General features: G+C 37.9%; 1 protein-coding gene across 17 annotated transcripts in view; it reads right to left on the bottom strand.

Annotated features, from left to right (window-relative positions):
- Window positions 1-20,863, bottom strand: part of Marchf1 (membrane associated ring-CH-type finger 1) — a 756,948-nt gene that overhangs the window by 60,057 nt on the left and 676,028 nt on the right. For 15 of the 17 annotated variants that reach the window (XM_058580391.1, XM_058580385.1, XM_058580387.1 and 12 more), the window contains 2 exons: window positions 20,386-20,465; window positions 19,368-20,099 (listed from right to left, as the gene is read on the bottom strand). In XM_058580391.1, coding sequence (XP_058436374.1) covers window positions 19,368-20,099; window positions 20,386-20,465 — 812 coding nt within the window. Of the gene's footprint in view, window positions 1-19,367; window positions 20,100-20,385; window positions 20,613-20,863 lie in introns of those variants that run through there. The other 2 variants (XM_058580394.1, XM_046447732.2) reach the window with 2 other exon arrangements.

Raw genomic sequence — 20,863 nt, 5'->3', positions numbered from 1 at the left:
TTTGTCCCACAGTGTTTTTAATATTAAAATTTAACTGATAAGCATCAAAAAGTCAGGGAAAGATGATGAGTCTCCAGACCAAAAATGGGTTGGAAGTGCTATGCATTAAGAATTTAGCTAGACCAGCATGGGGCATAGACCCAACAGCTGTCCTGGTGAGATGATTTAGCAGTTCTCAGAAGTGGTTCCCAATTACTTGTGTTTTGTTTGTGTTTTGGGAAGGTTCACTTATAGTGAAAGTGAGAAATATATGATCCTTTCATATACCATGCACTCTTTAATTTTCATTTGAGGAACCAAACTGAGGTATGATAATTTTATACCCTCTCTGAGCAGCAAAGGAAGTCAAGCAAAGTGATTTGAAGTAGAAAGAAGAAGTAACTCTTACTTAATAAACAGAGGAGAAGATGGACAGTATTTAATATCATTCTTACTAATAGCTGTTTCCAGCTCCTCTTATTGACTTGGAGCCAGCATATATTTTTGTAATAAAACCCCAAAGTTCTTATAAGCCAGAATTCTGTTTCCTTATCAGAAGACACATGTTTTAAAATACCTCGAAAACTTGAATTAAAAAAAAAAATTTATGACATAATAATAAAAATAATTTTATCAACAGCTGATACAGTTTTTATAACCATGAGGTTGATCACTCTAGATCTACAGTATTTTAAAACATCTACAGATGAGTGACAGTTGTTTATACATAAGTGATTTTTAAAAAGTGTTTTGTTTTCTCAAAGGAATTATTTTCAACTAAGAAAAGCAGCTACGTAGCATGACTTCCTGAGTGTAATTTCATGCCCTAATTTGTCACCACTGCCTTGGTCAAAACCTCAGACCATCTGCACAGAGCGAAAGGGAATGATCAACAACAAAGACAATGACATAGCAATGTTCCTGGCTCCTAACTCCGTTCCTGGAGCCAATTCAAAGTCTCAACTCAACAGCTACAGTTTCTTCCCACCCGATATCACACTAATGAAAAACAGTGAAGATAATGATCCTCTTGCTTGCCAGTAATGGAAGCAGAGGAGGCCATGTCTCATTTTAATTAATAGGCATTGAGTACTGCAATGGTTTGGAAAGATTCCATTGGTACTTCTCCTCTTGGGTCCCTCATTACCTCTGGAGACAGTTTGATGACATTTAAACTGGGAGTTTAAATCCTGATTGGACTTGAGAATTATCACCAAGATTTGTTTTTTCTCATCTAGCCTAGTGGCTCACTCTCACAGTGGGTTAGACTCTCTTTGAGGACTTTCTTAGAAGTCTTCATGGGCTTGCAGAGCACATTAGATTTTCCCCAACCTCCATCATGTTGACATGTGTAGCTCCAGTCCTGAGTGTACCTAGTAATAGAATATGTACATGCATATACATATGTATGTGCCAGGAATTGAATCCAGGGGTGCCTTATCACTGAGCCACATCCCAAGTCCTTTTTATTTTTTATTTTGAGACAGTGTCTAACTAAATTGCTGAGGCTGGCCTTGAACTTGCAATCTTCCTGTCTTAGGTAGCTGGGATTACAGGCATGTGCTGCTGCGCCCTGCTAGATATTCTTGACTTTAGAATTAGCTTCAACTGTCTAAATCTTCCAAACCAGGGAAAGATTCAAAGCTGGGTTGTGCCTTTTAGGATAATCCCTCTTCAGTTAAGCACCACTTTCCCACTCTATCCATACTTCGTTGGTGAGATCAGAGCACAATCTATTTCTAGGTAAAGAAAATGGTTTTCTCCAACGGCCTTTCCAGATCCTATTTTATGATTTTGGTGACAAATAGGCAAGTAAATTGATAATAATTTTGAATGAATATGCCAATGTTATGATTTTCTCTACATTTTCACACATCACACACATTCCTTTTATATCAGCTTTGAGATCTTTTGGGGTTTGTTTGTAAGACTGAAAATATTGAACTAGAGATATTTCTAAGCAGGTATTCCCAACATTATTAGGCTAAATTTTTATTTCCTGCATGCATTGAGGTGAAAAGGGAAAGCAAAAGGACAGATTATACAAATTCATTTGGATTTATTGTGTAGCTATAACCAAAGAAATAGATGTGGTCAGATACAGAATGAAGCTTTTGTACATATATAACAACAGAGCTATCAGAAAAATCCAGTTATAGTTTTTCAGTGTTTTTCTTTTTTGGATGTGACAAAGTCTTAATTCAAACTGATTTTGTGATAGTTCTTTATTTCTTATTGCTAAGTGTTAAAATTCTTATAAGCTCACCCTCAACCATGACTTCCTTCCATTTTTTTCCATTCATTAATCTTACCTGGCTGAGCATTACATCAAAGGAATTCTCACATTGCCATGGATAATTGACAAAGCAAGCACTTTATTTACAGATAACCAAGAATGCTTTGACTGAGAAATACTCCTCTGCATATGAATTATTTGACAGAGGTAAGTAAGTGACTTGGAAAGTATTGATGTTTTAAAGCAGTTATAGACACTTTGAGTGAATTATGCTCAGTCTTCACCCATCTATCCATCTGTGCATCCATCCATCCATTCATTCTCTCATCAAATACTTTGTTGAAGCTGAGGTTGTGGCTCAGCGGTAGAGCGCTCACCTGGCATGTGCAAGGCACTGGGTTCGATTCTCAGTACTACATAAAAATGAATAAATAAAATAAATAAAGGTATTTTGTCCAACTACAACTAAAACAACTTTAAAAATACTTTGTTGAATATGCATTATGTGTAAGATTTTACAAGGAGCTATGATAAATACAGAGATGCATAAGTTCCAATCTTTGCACTTTAGAAACTTATATACTACTTATAGTTCATAATTGGACAATTCCACAGCTAGTCAGAATACAAGTTAAACTGGGACATGAGCCATGTCAAGTGTCATCATATGCAAATAAAAGAAAGATCGTATACAAATTGGTGGTCAAGGCCCAATGGAACATGTGGTATATGAACTAGAATTGAAGCCTGGGTAAAATTTTGACAGATGGAGATGGAGTTGGTAGAATACTCCATGTATAGAGATATTTTCAGTGAATGCTTAAAAGTAGAATTGATCAGCTAATCAGGTAAAAGACTGAAGCCAATTCAAAAAGAACATGAATATTTTTAGGTAGGATTATACTGGGATGGCATATCAAAAAAAAAATAAGGTAAGATTATAAAAGAGGCTGTTTCTTTTACTCCAGATCAACACTTAAACACACACACACACACACACACACACACAAGCTTTAACCATAGTAATTTAGAATCCTGAAGAATTCCATTAAGGAATCTGAGTAAGAAATTAAGATTACATTTGAAAATGGGCTTAAATAGATATTTCTCCAAAGAAGACATACAAATGATAGAAAGGTGTGTGAGAAGGTGTCCAAATCACTAATTATCAGGAAACACAAATCATAGCCACAATTAGATATTACCTCACAAACATTTGATTCATTATTCTTGAGAATATGGAAAACTTGGGGCTCTTATACATTGTTAGGAATGTAAAATGGTGCAGTTATTGTTCAAAACTGAAGAAGTTCCTAAAAAAGTTAAAAATAGAAATACTATCTGATTCAACAACTCTACTTCTGAGAAATTTTCTAAAAGAAGTGAAATCCTGACCAAATAGATATTTGAATTCCCACGTTCATGGCAACATTATTCACAATAATCAAGATATGGAATCAAATGTCTTTATGAATAAAGAATATTGGCAATATACATACAAAAAATATCATTCAGCTCTATAAAAGAAGAGGATCCCATCATTTGTGGCAGGATTGGATGTCCATTAGATGAAACTTGAGGGAATTATATCAAGTGAAATAAATCAGTCACAGAAAATGATTCCATTTACATGAGGTATATAAATGAGTCAAACACAGAAACAGAGAGTAGAATGAATGGTGGCTGTAGAGACAGGAATTTGCTATTCAATGGGCATAATTTTGAGTTATGCAGATGATTCAGTTCTAGAGACCTGCTGTACAACACTGTTCGCCATAAACACTGTATGGTACACTGAAAATATATTAAAAGGGAAAGTCTCATGTGATATGCTTTTATCACAATAAAAAATTAAATAATGTCATTCTCTAGTTACAAAAAAGAGGAAGATTATTAGACAGATTAATTTGGTAGTGTTAGCTCAGATAGATAAGAAAAAAAAAGAAGAGAATATTGAAAGCATCAAAATCAATGGTAATGTGAGGAAAAATCACTAACTGTGGGAAAGCAGAGAGACTGGAGTTGTTATAAAAGTAAAGTTGTCAGAGCTGAGGCCTCGCTTTGGGTGGAGGAGGTGGGGAGCCTTGGGAGAATGGAGTCAAGCTGACTTTAAGGTTTTAATTAAAGCTCCTTGGAAAGGCTGCTCAGGATTAATCTATGCACAGGGCCTCTGAGCATTGACTGTCACTGCGGTTACCACTTGAAAACTACAATGCGAGAGTCTGCATTCTGTGACACTGTATGGGGACAGAAGGAAGGAGCTGGAAACTTTCTCAGAGAGCCTTCCTGTTGGATTTAAGATAATTCAATGAATAATAATAGTTGAAAGATATTTTCCCCACTAGAATTAAAAATATATAACTAACAATGTGGTTCCTTAGTTTTTCTTTTTAAGCCACATTTTATAGTGTGTAAGGAAGCCAGAAAATGATACCAATACCACTTAATTATCCCTATAATTTTTCTTTCAAATAAGAGTGTAAAATCACAAAAAATTATTTATTCAGATTTTTGATAAAACAGAACTTCTACTTAGATAAAGCACCTTTTTTTTTTCCCTGATAGTCTCTGTTCTTCAAAAGCTAAGTATGAACTGGAGTTGTGGCTCAGTGGTAGAGCACTTGCCTAGCATGTGTGAGGCACTAAGTTCGATCCCCAGCACCACATTAAAAAAAAAAAACAACAACAACAACAAACAACTAACTAAATAAAATAAATGTATGGTGTCTGTCTACAACTAAAATATATATAAAACTAAATATATAAATTTCTATTTTATCTTTGAAAGAAGTAACTGAAAACATAGTATACACTTAATTAAAAATTAAATTCATAGAAAAGTCTTAGAAGAAACACAGGAAAATCAAGATAGTGATTATCTAACTAGGTAATTAAGTTCAAACTAAAATAGTAGTTTTCTCTATTTTTAGCTTTTTCACAATAAGAAACTAGCATACTAATCAATATAATATTAAATAAACAAAGATTTTAAAAAATATTAAATTGCTCTTCATTCCCTTTTATCTCATTCTCCAGTAAGTTAAAAAATTCATGAATAAATTTAATAGATTCATATATATATGAGCAATTTGGAGAAATGCAGTTTTTTTTTTTTAATTTTGAGACAGGATCTCACTAAGTTGAAGGATGTCGAGGCTGGCCCCAAGTTCTGAATCTTCTGCCCCAGCCTCCCGAGTGGCTGGAGTTATAAGTGTGCGCCACTGTGCCTGGTTTGCAATAATTTATCATCAGTAGTTGTTGAATTGCTATTCTATTCTCTTCCTGTCTAGCTTCAGGGACAATCTTTAAAGCATGGTAATTGGAAACCAAAGGCTACTGTTATTGATATTTTAGTAGACATAAATTTACAGGTGTTAACTCTATGAGCAAGAGTTTCTTGTTAAAATTTCAAAATAGTTTTTTTATTGTAGGGACAGAGGAGTATTATGAGGCTGCTTCCCTACCCCACACATATGACAATATCAGGAATATCTTGTATTATCTGAACTTTAAGTGTGTGAAATTACTTGTTGTCACTTCTTGTATACTTCATATATTGTGCAAGTGTACATATTCAGATATTTCATTTTAAGCCTATCAGATTCTGCCGCAGTTTCCTGGAAGATGAAACCAACTTACCCTGATATTTGCTAGCTGGAAGGGGTAACTTCAGTTGTATCATTAGCATTTTCAAGTGCCCAGATATGTATATGTTTGTTTGTTGAACTTCCTCAACACTAATCACTGTCCACTGAGCTGCTCATAACACATCCTTGCAAGAATGCACAAGTTGGCTGGGCACTGTGATGCATGCCTGTAATCCAAGCAGCCTGGGAAACTGAGGCAGGAGGATCACAAGTTCAAAGCCAGAATCAGCAACTTAGTGAGGCCCTAAGCAACTCAGTGAGATCCTATCTCTAAATAAAATACAAAAGGGCTGGGGATGTGGCTCATTGATTAAGTGCCCCTGAATTCAGTCCTAGCGTGCACGTGCGCACGCACACACAGACACACAGAAAAAAAGAAGCACAAGTTTTTTATATCATCATGGAAAACTGATAGCACAAGGAAGGATCAATCTGGAGCTATTTAAACATCAAGAAAAAGCGCAGGCTGCCAGAGGATGCGAACATTTGTTTCCTTGACATTCCTTTTTCCCAAAATATTGAGTATCTTGGGAGTTTGGGAGCCAGAGAAGCCATCCTTCCAAATTTATCCAGATGTATCTCTACAGTTCTATGGTAGCACCTTAATCCTGCACTCTGCCAGTCCTTGGTGGACCAGGCCAGTGGGCTGACTTATGAAAAGTTTATTAGATGCAGATTGTCAAAGCTGACATTCCCTATTTAAAATGTTCTCATTGTAAGTTTCAATGAAAGAAATTTAGAAGAGACAAAACTGTGTCTCTTCTAAATACTTTGTTTGCTTTCCTGATTCCTGTTTCTCTTTGTTGGCCACTGTGCATATGGAAATTAAACTTGTAGGATATATCCATGTGTGCATTTTTGTGGAGTTAGCATTTTTATACCTTATATTTATGTGCTCTGATTTTTCTCACTTTCCTATCTTATCCTTCTGATATACCATACATATGTAAATATACATGCATATACACACATATTTTTTGTCAAAATTTTTTTTAAAAAAGGGAATACATAATTAGGAAATGCAAACATATGTCATTTCCTCTCTTTTGTTTTGTGTCTTGCTGTCTCCCATGCATAGGCTTGGGGTAATTTCCTTTTCCTTACTCTAATGCACTCTATAGTTATCCCATCACAGAAGGAACACATGATTACAATTGCCTGGTATATTAGTCAGTGTAAATCACCATGACCAAAACGCCGGACAAGAACAACTTAGAGGCGGCAAAGTGGCTCGTGCTATGAGAGGTACCATATCACAGATGCCAGGCTCCATTGCTCTCGGCCCAGGTGAGGCAGCACATCATGGGGGAAGGGCAGGGCAGAGGGCAGCTGCTCCCATCATGGCAGCTGGGAAGCAGAGAAACGAAATGAGGGAAGGGACCACAAGGAAGATGCACCCTTCCAGGGAATGCCCCAGTGACCCATCTCCTGCAGCTCTCTCCACCTACCGCCAGGTACCACCCAGTCCATCCATCCAAACTAGGATGAGCTGATCAGGTTTCAGCTCCCACAGTTCAATCGTTTTACCTCTGACTATTTCTGCATTAGCACAGGAGACTTTGGGGTGACCTCATATCCAGATCATAACACCTGGTTTCTTATCTGTACTCAACATTTCATTGGTTCCCAAACTTTAACATGCATGAGACTAACATAGAGACTAGTTCAAAGATAGATGGCTGGAGTCAACCCCCAGAGTTTCTGATTCAGTAGTTTGGGGCCCAATAACCTGCATGTTCCACAAATTCCCAGGTGATGCTACACATACAGGTACTATCCTTTGATTAAGGCCTTTCTTCCCCCCATTGTTTCATTTGAAAGTGAATCGTACTTCTCTATACCAACTTGATGAGAAAGTTGAGGTTTAATCCAGGGTGAAATCTTTTAAAAGTAACTATTTTCTTTCTACCAATAAAGTTGTCCACTTTGAGAACCACTGTCCTAAGTTTTAGCCGGCTCTTCAGGAGATGAGAGGAAATGGTATGCACTAGTTGCTCACCCTCAGACTCCATTCTGATGTGTCCAGATTATACAAGTGCTGCCAAGTGGACTTCCTGCCCTATGATCTCACACACACATACACACCACACACACACACCCACACCACACATACACTACACACACAAACACACACACTACACACATACACCACACACACACACACCACACACACACCACACACACTACACATACACTACACACACACCCTATACATACACCACACACACATCACACACACAAACACTACACACACATGCACACACTACACACAGATACCACAAACACACCTACCACACACACACCACACACCACACACACACTACAAACACACACACCACACATACCACACACACACACACACACACAGCTTCTGGCATAAAGTTGTCCATCTAGAATTGTATTAAAAAGCAGTGTTCTCAGCCCCGACAGCCCATTAACATTATGTTCTCAAAAATGCACACATGCTGAGACCTCAAGTCCAGAAGGATCTGGAAAAAAAATTTAAAAAAAAAATTCCCAGATGAGTCTAATGTACAGGTCAGACTGGGAACCTCTGGGTAAAAATGATCTCTTCAGGACCTTTCTAGCTCTAACTGGTGGAGTCTTGCAGCTTTCGGATGGTGTTAGGAGACAGGCTGCATGGGACATTTTGACAGTGTATAGGGCTTATATTTAATTTGTTTTTTCTTTTTTCTTCATTCCTCTTTTAGTTTCTTCACTTTCACTATCTCAGAGTGTGCAAACATTTTAATTGGGTGGACACCCTTAAAGGTTGTTGATCTAGCTTAGATCAAAGAGTTTCCAAAATAAAGACAACAGAATTTGTGGAGGTCCAGAAAAGTTGAGTAAGAATAAGGCGGTGAAAATTGGGCAGCACATGGAGAGGCTTTGGTTATCACCTGTTGGACAACAGGGAAAGAAGAGCCATCTCCAAGGGGCTGGGGTAGAGATTAGGGGTAGCGTGTATGTTTAGCATGCGTGAGGACCTGGATTCAATCCAAAGCACTGGAAAAAATCCATCTCCAAGAATAAGGAAGTTCTCTGTACAATGTCTTAAGCAAAATCTATCTCCAAACACAGGAACCTCTGCATGAAGGCATCTTCAGTTCTGTGCCTACCCGAAGCGAATGAAGAGGACCTAATGGACTCCTAGAGTCCTCCTTGCATCTGACAGGGCTGGGAAGGAGAATGCTGTGCTGTGTTTGATATATGAACAAAGGACAACTTGCCGACACTGTTGCAGAGGTATTTTGATTTCTGAACCAAATTAGATACCAGTATTTAAATTTACCTGTGTCTCAGGATGATTGCAGAATATTTAAAATGAATGTATAACTTTCTGCAACGGTTTCGAGGAAGATAAAAACCTAAATATGGTAATTAGAAATCGAGAAATGTTCAAGCTATAAATAAATTCTCAGATATGAGCCATGATCTGGTAGCAATAAGCACTATACCCAACACTCATCAGTTTATAGACACAGTATTCATTTTCTGTTTGCATGAATATATAGGGAATCTAAATTTAATGCACATAACAATTTTAAAAATGAACATGAGATAAACAAGAGAAGAAGAAGGCATTTTTAATTTTTGTTTGTTTTGTGTTTTTTTTAAAGAGAGAGGAAAAATTCCTATTGCCAAACAGAAATAAATTCATTAAAGGAAGCATACCATTGAAAATAACTATAATCCTCAATACATAATGTTCTAAAAAGTAGATAAACTCTATTTAATTAATTTTTCCCTTATTAAGTAGTTTGCATTTTGGTATGACTGGGTATTTACCAAGTTTAGAAACTACCAAAGATAAATGATGCCCAGAATAAATAGTCTTATAATGTAAAACTTACCATGTGTCTAAAAGAGCATCATAATTTTTTTATGAAATTTCTGAGATTGGAAAATTCCAGATTGCTATTTCAAATATATTTCAAAATGGTTTTGTAAGCAAGGAAATGTCTATTTTTTTCCTTTGTTCCTTTCTAAAAGCACAATGTAAATAACTGGCTTGTGGAGTACATGGTATTTACAAAAATCAGAGTGATCTGTTTTGCCAAATTAGAAAGTAATTAATCAATCCACTTGGTTTTGGTCATGTAAAATAATTTACCAGTCAAGATAATCAGTATTATTGATGACACTGTTATTTCATTCCTGGAAAGATTATCTCTCAAATTGGAATAATTAGGGGAAAAAGATTTCACTGAGAACAAGGCATGCCTTTAAAATATATAAACAAAAGATACAAAATGCCATCTCTACAATCCTTTCAATTTATTCATGGGTCTCATGTTTGTGTATATCTTCATTGTTCTTGCTCATGCAAAATAAAAACTACTCAGATAAATGCTAATAGACCATGTGAAAGAATACTAAACATTTATAACGTTAAAATGTGGTGTTATAAATGTTGTGTATCTGAAATTTTACTGAAGATTGCAATGAATAAAGTTATTCATTTCAAGAGAGAAATTAGTTCTGAAATATTGTATTGTGCTGGGAATGCATTCATTGGCAATGAACATCTAATTTTTTCTCATTTTATGGTCACATAAGTTAGAAAGGGGGCATTCCCTTTCCCGTGTTTAACCACTCCAAGAGTTGCATATTAGATCTTCTGACTCTTATGGTGAGTAATCTCCCAGGTGACTTGCCTTTGGCAGGTTGTCAACAAAGCTTGAACCTGAATTTTTCTACATACTCAGCTGTTACTAAAATAAGCAGAAGAAAGAGTGCTAGTCATTCCTACAAGACCAAGCAAAATAAAGGCAAGAGTGTGAGGAAGAGCATAAACTTGTAAACTTTCTGAGAATAAACACTTCCCATGAGGTCACTGAGGGCAGAACTTCTCATCTGAATATTGAAGACTGAACAGCTTATCTCTGACCCTGAGAATGAACTTTGACAATAGCATGTCAGTCTCATTTCTGTATAGAAAAAAAATATTAGGGAGAAATAACAGAATAAGGAACAAAAATTGAACAAAATCTAATATTGAGTGAATATAAATCTAGGACCAACAGCTGGAAAATATAAAGAGGCTGAAAAAGAAATTTTTTCACAACAAGGAACTCAGAAAGAAGAAAGCCTGCCCCAGACGTCCAAGGAAGTGATAGATGACAACATGTGCTGATATTTCAGGGGTCTTTAGTGAGCAGATGGGAAGGTGACCCAGATGATGGGAGTCTGTGAACTGATTTTTTTCCCAGTGACTAATAATTGCCTGAAAGGTTAAGGTAAAGAGGGGTGTGATTTTTTTTCTCTCTGAATAAATATTGAGAACAAAACTACTCATTGAAATGATATTTATTTTAAGTTTTATTTATAATGCATATTTTTCTTAGTTTTTAAATTTCAAGTTTATCTGAACATGCATATGTAACACTGCTAAATAGGAAACAGCTTTCTCATGGTGCTGCTCCCTGACTGATGTCTGTCACTCTTCTGGGGCTGTGGCAGCATTTGAAGGATGTATTGCAGAGGTATATTATATTTCCTAAAATCTATGACCTCCAACCCATAGTTATGAACCTTGAGAGGACTTTTAACCATGCTTCTGTATTTTATTATGTTTACCATTGCTGAGCTTAACAAAAATATGCAGGATACCAGTTAAATAGAAAGTTCAGAGAAACAATGAATCCTTTTTTTAGTATCATTATTTCCTAGTGAAAAGTTCTTGGTTTTGTATCTGAAATTCAAATATCACTGGATGTCTGACCTGGTAACCAATGTCCTTCAGCTGAGCATTTGACCTTACAAGGACATCAAAAAGAAATTTCTTAAGTCTGTTGATCTACATGGAAAAAAAAATATAACCACTCTTTCTTCTTTTACTTCTAATGCAAGGAAAGACATACCTATTGTCTTTGCCATGGCCAAGGCTTCCCCTTTGGTCTCACTCTCCTCTACCTTCTTTGTGTGAACTTAAATAATGGATCCTTTCAGTTTTCTGTATCTTTGACTTCTCTCTTTTTGAGCTCAGGTTTCTTCTAAATTAAAAGCAAAAGCAAAAACAAAACAAAACAGAAAGACTCCCAAGTTCATCTCTCTCTTCACTTCCTAAACTCTCTCTTTCCTTATTCACCTCCTAAGTTTGCATATGCCTTCTAGGTCATTTTGCTCCTGCCCTCTCTTGGCTCCTTTCCTCTCTTTGGGCCATTAAGTGCTGCCATTCTGCAGGGTTCTGCTCTCATCTTCTCGGTTATGGAATTTGCATGGGGGATCTTCACCCCCACTGCCTCAGTACTCAAGACTCCTCAGTCTTCCTCTAATAGTGAGCTATCTCTTTGGATCTTTAGTTCCTTATATGCAATTGCCAACTACCAAATATCTCTTTCTGGATATTTGTTTTGTACTTCAACCCCTCATGCCCCAAGTTGAACTTATCTTTCCCTTTTAAATCAGCTTCTCAAGCAGAATTTTCTCTCAATAGTAAATGATACTATAGCCTGCCTAGTTTTCTAAAACTCAGAAACCTGAGAGCAGATTTGTATATGATTTACCATCAAGTCCTGCTTCATTTACTTTCAAAATATTATTCTAAAAGTCCATGAATCCCTTTCTATTCTCACAGCCACTGCCCCTTTTCCCCGAGACACAGCCATAGATTTCTGACTGGCTCTGGTTTTCTCTCTTCTGACTTCAGACTTGCCCCAGCCAATTTGTTTTCTAGCAGCAACCTGATTGGCCTTGCAAAATGCAAAACTGAGATTGTCATTCTTTGGCTTAAAAGTCTGCAGAAACTTTCTCCTGGTCTTTAGAAGAAAGTCCAAACTCCTAACTGTGGTTGATAGGTGCTCTGTGATTGGCTGCAGCTCCTCCCCCATCTGCTAATCCTTCATGTAGGGTGTCTCCTTCACCTCTGTGTTGTAGGTATCACATCTTTTAGCTGAAGCAGGCTATCCCTTCTCCCCTTTTCTTTGTTGACTTACTCCTACTTCTCCTTTGGATTTTTCCCTAGTTATTACTTCCTCAGAGAAACTTGCTTTGTTCCACTAAATGTGTTCCTTTAGCTTTGTTCATGGATTTTTTTTAAAAAACATTCATCTGCTTAATTGTTTTACCAACTAAAATATGACTGAATAAAAGATGGGACCATTCTAGTTTTTCCACTGCATTGTCAGCTTCTAGGAAATTCCCTTCACACAAAGCAAGTTCTCAATGAATCATTGTTCAATAAATGAATGAAAGAATAAATCAATTCATGGATTTGAGGACAGTGGTAAGAATGTCCATTTTTAAGCACAATTCTCTTAAGGCTTAGCCCTGTTACCCCAAAGTTATCTAAATTAATTTTTACAAATGCTAATTGTATTTTTAAAAGCATGATCTTGTTGCTCCTGAGAAGTCTTCTGCTATGAACATATTGAGCTTTAGGAAATCTTTCTCTCCATTTTCCTACACCCATTTAAAGTTATTGCAACTTGTAAGAGTTCAAAAAAATACTTTTTTAAAATCAAGTTTTATTTTGGTTTTTCTCAAGAATCTTTCTTAATAAAAATGAGAATATGCATATAATATATAAAAGCTCTTGTATAATATTAAAAAGTCCATCTTCAAATTCACTCTTTAACCCAAGTTAGAGCTGGAACATTACCAGAAACTATCACTTACCTTTGTCATTTTCCTCTTTTAAAGAAGAGGAATTCAGATGGAATTCAGAATTCCTTATTGGTTTTACAGTATATTACCCAGTTCTCACTGTTGTCTGTGCAGTCTCCTCTCTGAGACCTCACTAACTTGAAAGCCATTTCAGAAGTTGTGTTTGAGTAAGGCAAGAATTATCCTGAGTGTGGCAGAGGACATAAATAAGTATCTTTTATGACTCCTGTGTTCAAAGAGTGTTTATTCTACAAGGATAAGAGAATGAACGCATGTGAAACTTGAGAAAAATTGAATATTAAATATGTGACATTCACTAGAAGGGCTATAGAAGTTCCAAGAAAGAAAAGATCATTGTGGACCATGATAGCTTGGAAAAGCTTCATGGAGGAGGATAAAAATGAGGTGACTGTGGAAGCAAACCTAAGAATGAGCATTTGGAAGTAAAAAAAAGAAAGACATTTAGGAGGAGGAGGATTTGCATTTGAGGGTGATATAGTTGAGTGCTACTGGTTTTGTTTTTGTTTTTCTTTGTCCTGCTCACAATTCTTTTTCACTCCAGGTACTGATGTTGCTCTTTTTACTGTTGAAATGTCATTTCCTCAACTCATAAAATGCTGGAGGGATTGCAGATAGTTGCATATTAAATCTAGTTTTCTTGCCCAAGGACTTGACCCAAGCAAAATGCTCCATGCCCCTGGTGAGTGAGTAAGACCTAGGGTTGGCTGATTATATTCCATCCCTCACATTTTATGTTAAAATACTTGAAGAGATCATTTCTCTTTTCTGTTAGGCCACACTGATAAGATATAATCCTGACACTTCCTCTGTCCACACTCTCTCTTTCCTCTTCTGTATAGAGAAAGCTTGTCTGTAATAGAAGAAAATAACAACACACAGGAGAGAGAATCACATTTTTTTTTTTAACTTTCTGGAGTCTCTGAAGTCATCTGCACACCTGGCTTTAGTATTCCTGTGGTTAACACATACCTTTCTTGCTTAAGCTCATTTGAATTGGTTTCAGTCAATTTTAACCTGGTAGGAAAGTCCAGACCAAAACAGGTAGCAGGGCTAATGGGTGGATGTGGGGAGAGATGAAAAGTGTAGGGATGAGCCAGAATGGAACAATAGGGATGAGAAAGGAGGCACAGATCAGAGGCAACCTCTGGAACATTTGACAGGACTTTGTTGGAATTCCACATCCAAGGTAGAAGGAATGAGAGTCAAAACTGAAAATTCAGGAAATGTGTGGACTCACTGATAGAAATGGGGGTAGTTGGGATGAGGAAGTGGGTTTAAATGGAAGCAACAGTCAAACCATGACAACTGAGTTCCTGGTAAACATGCGTCCATCAGCCTCTGGCTTCAGTGACATGATGCCCACTATGCTGGAATGACACTGTGAAGTACAGCAGAGTGACCTATTTGTGCTTTGTGCCAGCAGTCCAGGGAACATGCTAGAAATCTATGGACATCCATAATGTAGCTTTCCAAAGTTCCCCTTTGGTTCCTTTTCCTTCCCACCCAAAACAAGGGGAGAATTTGTAGCCCAGACAGTGGTTCTCAAGGTGTGGTCCTTGCATCTAAAGCATTAGTATCACCTGGGAACATTTTAGAAATGCAAATTCATGGGCCCAACCACAGAGTAAGGGAAAGTCCAAGGGTGACCAGTGATCTGTATTTTTACTAGTCTTCCATTCAGGTTTCAGAACCACTGTAGTAGAGTATCCTTAAAGATTGGTTCCAAAGGGGGTGGGGTAATCGAACACAATGCTATGATTTCACATAGTAAGCATGAATCCTATAGAAAAAACACATTTTCCTTATGTATATTTATTAAAAAACAATATGTTGAACATGTGCTATCTGCTAGATATTGTTCCAGATACTTTGGATATGGCAGTGGGTGAATCTGACACAGTTAATCACAAAACACTGATATTTAGCAATTAAAAATGATGGAAATGACAGCCAAGGGGATTGACTGTTAGTAGGTCAGGCATGTGTCCCAAAAGAAATGACATTTAAACTGAGAAAGAATGATGAAGAATTAGTCTGGTGAGAGTCAGAGACAATGCAATGCCAATCTCGGTCATGAAAGGAAGAGACCAGCACTGATAGATCACGGATAATGACGTGTGTTGGGGCTGAAGTGGCAGACCCGACAGAGAGATGGGGGGGGGGGAATTCAAAATCATGAAAGATTTTGCCCGTGCCACTGAGGGCAACTTAGAGGTCTTAAAAAAATTCAGTGAGGGGCTAAGATGTTCTTATTCATGTTTTCTTTTGTAATATATATATATTTTTTTCTGTAAAAAGGGCAAAATTTTCCCACTGTGCACAACTGTGGGTACGACAGCATGGTGATTTACATTCCTTCCATGTTACAATTGGCTGATAGAAACGCTATGTCTCAATAAGGCCCTGATGAGGGTGTGAAAGAGGATATAGTGTCCATGTGAGGACTAAATGCCAGGAACAGAAAAGGAGGAAGGGCTTCCAAGCTGCTTCTGCTTTGTGGTTGTGGCTGATCCCGTCCTGCTCATGCATGTCTGAAGCACAGGAGTGCCAGTTCACAGGAGATTGCTGCTCTGTCACTGTCATCTACCTCTCTGGGCACCCTGGTGCATAGGCTCTATCTGCTTGGAGCCTTCACTCATATATGATCTTTTGTAGAGATAACTCACTTTTCTGGACATTGCTGTCACCTCTTTGAGAATAATTACCATGGCCTTTATATCTCCCCTGGCCTTGAGAAGCTTTCTGTGTTTAATATCTATTTCCCTGTGTTAATACATCACGTTAGCATATGCAGTTACACATAAGCAGTGGTTTGTTGTGATGCTGTGTATTATCCACTGATGATTGAAAAATTATTCATACCCGGCTCTGCCTGCTGTCCTGCACTTCAGTATTATGTCTCATATTGTCTGCTGGACAGCTGACACCAGAATGTCACTACATCTACGGACAGCCTGCCTATAATTGAACTCATAATGTCTTTCTCAAGTCAACTGACCCCTGACCTCTCCTGCTTGTGCCAATAACATCAGCATTTCCTGTCTCCCAACTCCCAACGTTTGGAGTCACCTTTGACTCCTTTGTCTTATGCTCTTACCGAATCTAGTCACTAAGATCATTCCTATTCACTTGGTGGAATGCCAGTATGCCGTTTGTTCTTCTCTTTCGTTATCCATGAACAGGCATCCTGCTCAACTCACAGTGGGATACTTCTTCCACAGCTCCTCCTAAATCGAGGCTCCTCTATCAGCACACTCAAGGACAAGGATGGTGGCCCTCTCTATGTGACACTTCATCAGCCTGTTTTATTTAGCAAAGGCTTTTCTGTATTATTTTTAGTAGTAGTACCTTTTTATTCCTTAGAGGCATACTATGCAGAACCGTGTTGAAGATGGAGTCTGATTGAAGATGGACTAAGAGAGGGCCCCTGACCTGCCCTCAGCTTTTAAAGCAAAAACTTGGAACGTAAGAGTTTATTGAGTTCGTTTGGAAACAGAGTTACAGAAGCAACAACTCAGAATGAGTCAATATTTTCTTCAAAATGTCTTTAAGAAAAACATTCGTTGTTATCAATCTATGTGAATCTTCTAACCCAGCCACACAAATTCATAAAAAAAAAAAAATCTTAAATGCACAGTCAGTCCCCAATCCCTATCTGAGCTAATAATATATTCCCTGACTGTAGTAACTGGAGCACAATCCAGGAAATGTCGCCAGTCAAAATTCTACTTTTCTCAGCCCTAATCCCATCCCTTCCTAAGGGATTTCTAAATCATTCCAGTTCTGGAGAGTTTTCTTTCTTCAGATTCCTATAATAGTTGTCTTCTTACATTCACTCTGTGCTACCTTAAACTTTTGTCTTTTCAGGTGTGCACTCAATTTCTCCCACTTAGAAAATAGGCTGCTTAAAGGAAAAAAAAATCAAGTCTTTTGCCAGTTTTTATCCTCAGCATTCAGTATAATATGCTGCCCACAGCATTTGCTTAGATGGTGTATTTTGGTGCTAATCCACAGTAGGAAATAATAGCAATAGCCCACTGATCTCACTTTCATTTAGTTAAGTATCCTGTCTGTGGAAACGTTCCTCCAGAGTAGAATTCATGTTAGGAGAGCCAGTCACCATGACTTTAATTGTTAGCATTACTTTTTTTTCTCCAATTATCCTTAAGTTGAAAGCTAGCTTCTTTGGCTGTCTTACTAAATAATGCTGGAAGTAGATTTGGGAAATGACAACAGATGGTTGCAAGTGAGGAGCTCTTAGTTTAGACCACAAATGATGTTTAGCCTATCCCTTAAATGTTCAGGAAAGGCATGCATAAGTCATATTTAAAAGATTGTAGGAAACTTGCATTAATACATAAGTCAAATGGTGTCACTTTACTTTTAAATGCCTTTTAAACCCCCCAACATGGCCCTGTGTAGCCCATCCCATCCCACTTCTCCATCCTTATTTCCCTGTCTGCTCCCCCTCCCTCGCCACACCCAGACCACAAAAGCAGGTTTTCAGTTCCCTGCTCTCAGGCTCCTTCCCTCCTCCTGGCATGCTCTGCCTGGATGGCCTTCCTGCTTCTTTCCTTGATCAAGTCTGTTGTATGTGGAGCTTTGGTCAGCTTGTCACTTCCTTAGAAGAATTCCTCTCTGATCTCCCAGAATAGGTTGAGCTTCTGTGCTCCCAGATTCTTATCATGACTGAAATATAATAACTATGAAATAATTTGTTTCGTGTCTGGGTTCTCCATGAGACTATAAGCTGTATCATGTCAGAAACTATCCAAATATGCACTGTATTTTCAGTGCCTAGAGGAAAGCTGGATGCATAATAAATGCTTGAATTAATGAACGAACATTTTATGAATAACTATCTTATAGAACTTTCAGAGAAACTCTAATGTTATTCACATCTAGAAATTAATTTTTCTTGCTCCCCTTCCCCAAATGGTCATGGATAGTTTTCTCTCATTCATGTGATTCACATGCAACACACACACACACACACACACACACGTTTTATAAAGTAACTTCAGTTTTATGAGAATAAAGTCAAACAGACATGCTTTATACAACAAAATCTGCACTTGCTCACAAATAGGAATCCAGTTTAAATGATTGAATATAATTTTAACTTTTTTTAAGTACCTCATTTATGCCTACTATCATGGATATCCTTATACTTCTTTTTGATGTTGTGTTATTTTGAAAATGTGTGCATTGGTTAAAAAGTACAAGAAAGCAGTATCAGAGCTATTAAATGTCCAAAAGTTGACATATTTTAGTGTGTGATTATCAGCAAAGTTAATGTGTTCTCATTTCTTAAAGGCTCTAGTAACCCCACTGAAATGTCCATGAACCGTTTCTCTGTCCTTTCAGTCTTGAGTGACCCTGCTGAGTCAGGCAATTGGAGAACAAATTAGAGCCCACTGCACAGGAGATTTTTCTGATGCAAAAAAAAAAAAATCTGACCTTAAAGAACTTAAGCTGTGAATAGCTTTCTGTCAGGATGCTAACAGTTCACCAGATTCTCATGGAATGATCTAAGGTTCCACACACTTCTCACTCACTTGTTCTCCATTATTTTAGTCTTAAGTGGAATGGGCACAAGCCTCAAGTGCTTTGGTAATCCCTTTTCCAGGATAGGTGATTATTCAACTATAAGAAATGGAAGAAGAAACCTAATTCGCTTTCGAACGCCCAGATACTTTTGCATTCTTCTTCACATACCCAGCTTTTCTCATGTTATCATCTTATAGCCTATCAGACAAATAACAGCATGAATAAATGCCACATTTTGAAGGTTGGTCACACACAAACACACACCCAACTCACAGCAGGAAGAAATCTACTAGGAAGACATCAAGTCTATCTCTATAGCAACTGACCTGCACACTGCTAAGTGATCATCGTAGGTGGCTGGAGGATTCTGAACAGCGTTATTCACCTGGAGCCCTGTATTGTCCATGGACTGGCTGCCTCCCTTAACTGCCAGTATTTCAGTGCTGGAATCCATTTCTGAAAATCCTTTCTTGATTGTTTCATTTTGCCTAAGACTGTGCAAGAGCTGAGAATCCCTGTGGTGGTATCTAACTTTGTTTCTCTCATGGTTCCTTGAGGGTCTCTTGATCTCAAAGGATCCTTCTTGGTACCTTATGACTTTTCCTTTGCAGAGGTTTAAAGAGCAACTCTCACATTCCTTTGGCTCCTGCTGCTTCTCACCTTTGGATCCCAGATCGACAAGCTCAATTCCATTAGGAGTGGAAGACGCAGCCGAGTTTCCACAGGGCTTATTATTATTTCTCCTTCTTCGTGACAGTCTGAACTTAACCTGGGCTCTCTTTTTTGTCTGAATCCAATGATTCTCATCTGTGGAAGATGAGTCTGAAGAATCTGTGTAAAGTTCTCTCCATCTGGGGCTTGAGATCTGGAGGTGGAAGTCATTTTTCCCCCCTTTTATTTGTTCTTCTGCATGCTTGTATCTCTCGGAGGCCCTTCTCCTCCTCCTAGGCTTCTGTTTTACTGGTTTCTTACCACACTCCTTCCTAGCAGGACCCAGCACCATGACAGGGGTGCATTGCTCAAATGCATCTTCTGACATGTCATGTAAGATGGAAGATCTGGACAAAGCAGCAGGCCAAGGATGGGAGATGGGAATGGAGAGGAAAGTGATGGAAAGACAGAGGGAAAGAAAAAGAATGATGAAAATGATAGCATGGCCAGAAACTGGTAAATAAAGATCAAAAGGAGAAAATGAACTAGAGGGGAGAGGCGAACTAGAGGAAAATAAATTGTCCATGGACCATGGAAAGCAGAAGCAAGAGCTACACATTCTCATACTATAAAACAAAAACACAAAACACCGGTCTAAGCAATATTGAATAGGATTATTTGCTCAGCACTTACCTGCAAATGTCCTGAGTGGATGGACAGACAGACAACCTTGACTGGCTCCTGGGAGCTGCCCCTGTCGTTGGGCTGCTGGCCTGGAGAAACAAGTTAGATAATTTGGCATCTTGATTAAGGTAATACATGGTCGATATCTTGCTTTTTTTCCACATATTTAAAAAATTACAACAAACGTGGCTGCCAGTCATGTTGCTCACAGTGCAGCTCACAGAATGCAGGAAGTTAGAGGCTCTTTTGCAAAAGTAAAACTCATTTTGAGGAACTTGGAACAGCTGATTTGCCGTACCACTCTGCTGTTGCTTCACACCATAGAGGAAGATGATTCCACAAGTTTCTATTCTATTTACTATAATCATTTGAGTGGACTAGCTCAATTTGCCTGGGAAACAAATAGGTAACAATGGGAGAGCCCATGAACCAAGGGAGTAAAATGCTATTATGTGATAAAGATGATAATAATCTGGGGAGCTGAAAT

Source organism: Marmota monax, unplaced genomic scaffold (genome assembly GCF_021218885.2).
Source record: "Marmota monax isolate L192 unplaced genomic scaffold, Marmota_monax_Labrador192_F-V1.1 WCK01_AAM20220418_F8-fsc00040, whole genome shotgun sequence".
Classification (NCBI taxonomy): domain Eukaryota; kingdom Metazoa; phylum Chordata; class Mammalia; order Rodentia; family Sciuridae; genus Marmota; species Marmota monax.
The sequence above is the reverse complement of the archived record's forward strand: the minus strand, read 5'-3'. Positions and strand labels throughout refer to the sequence as shown.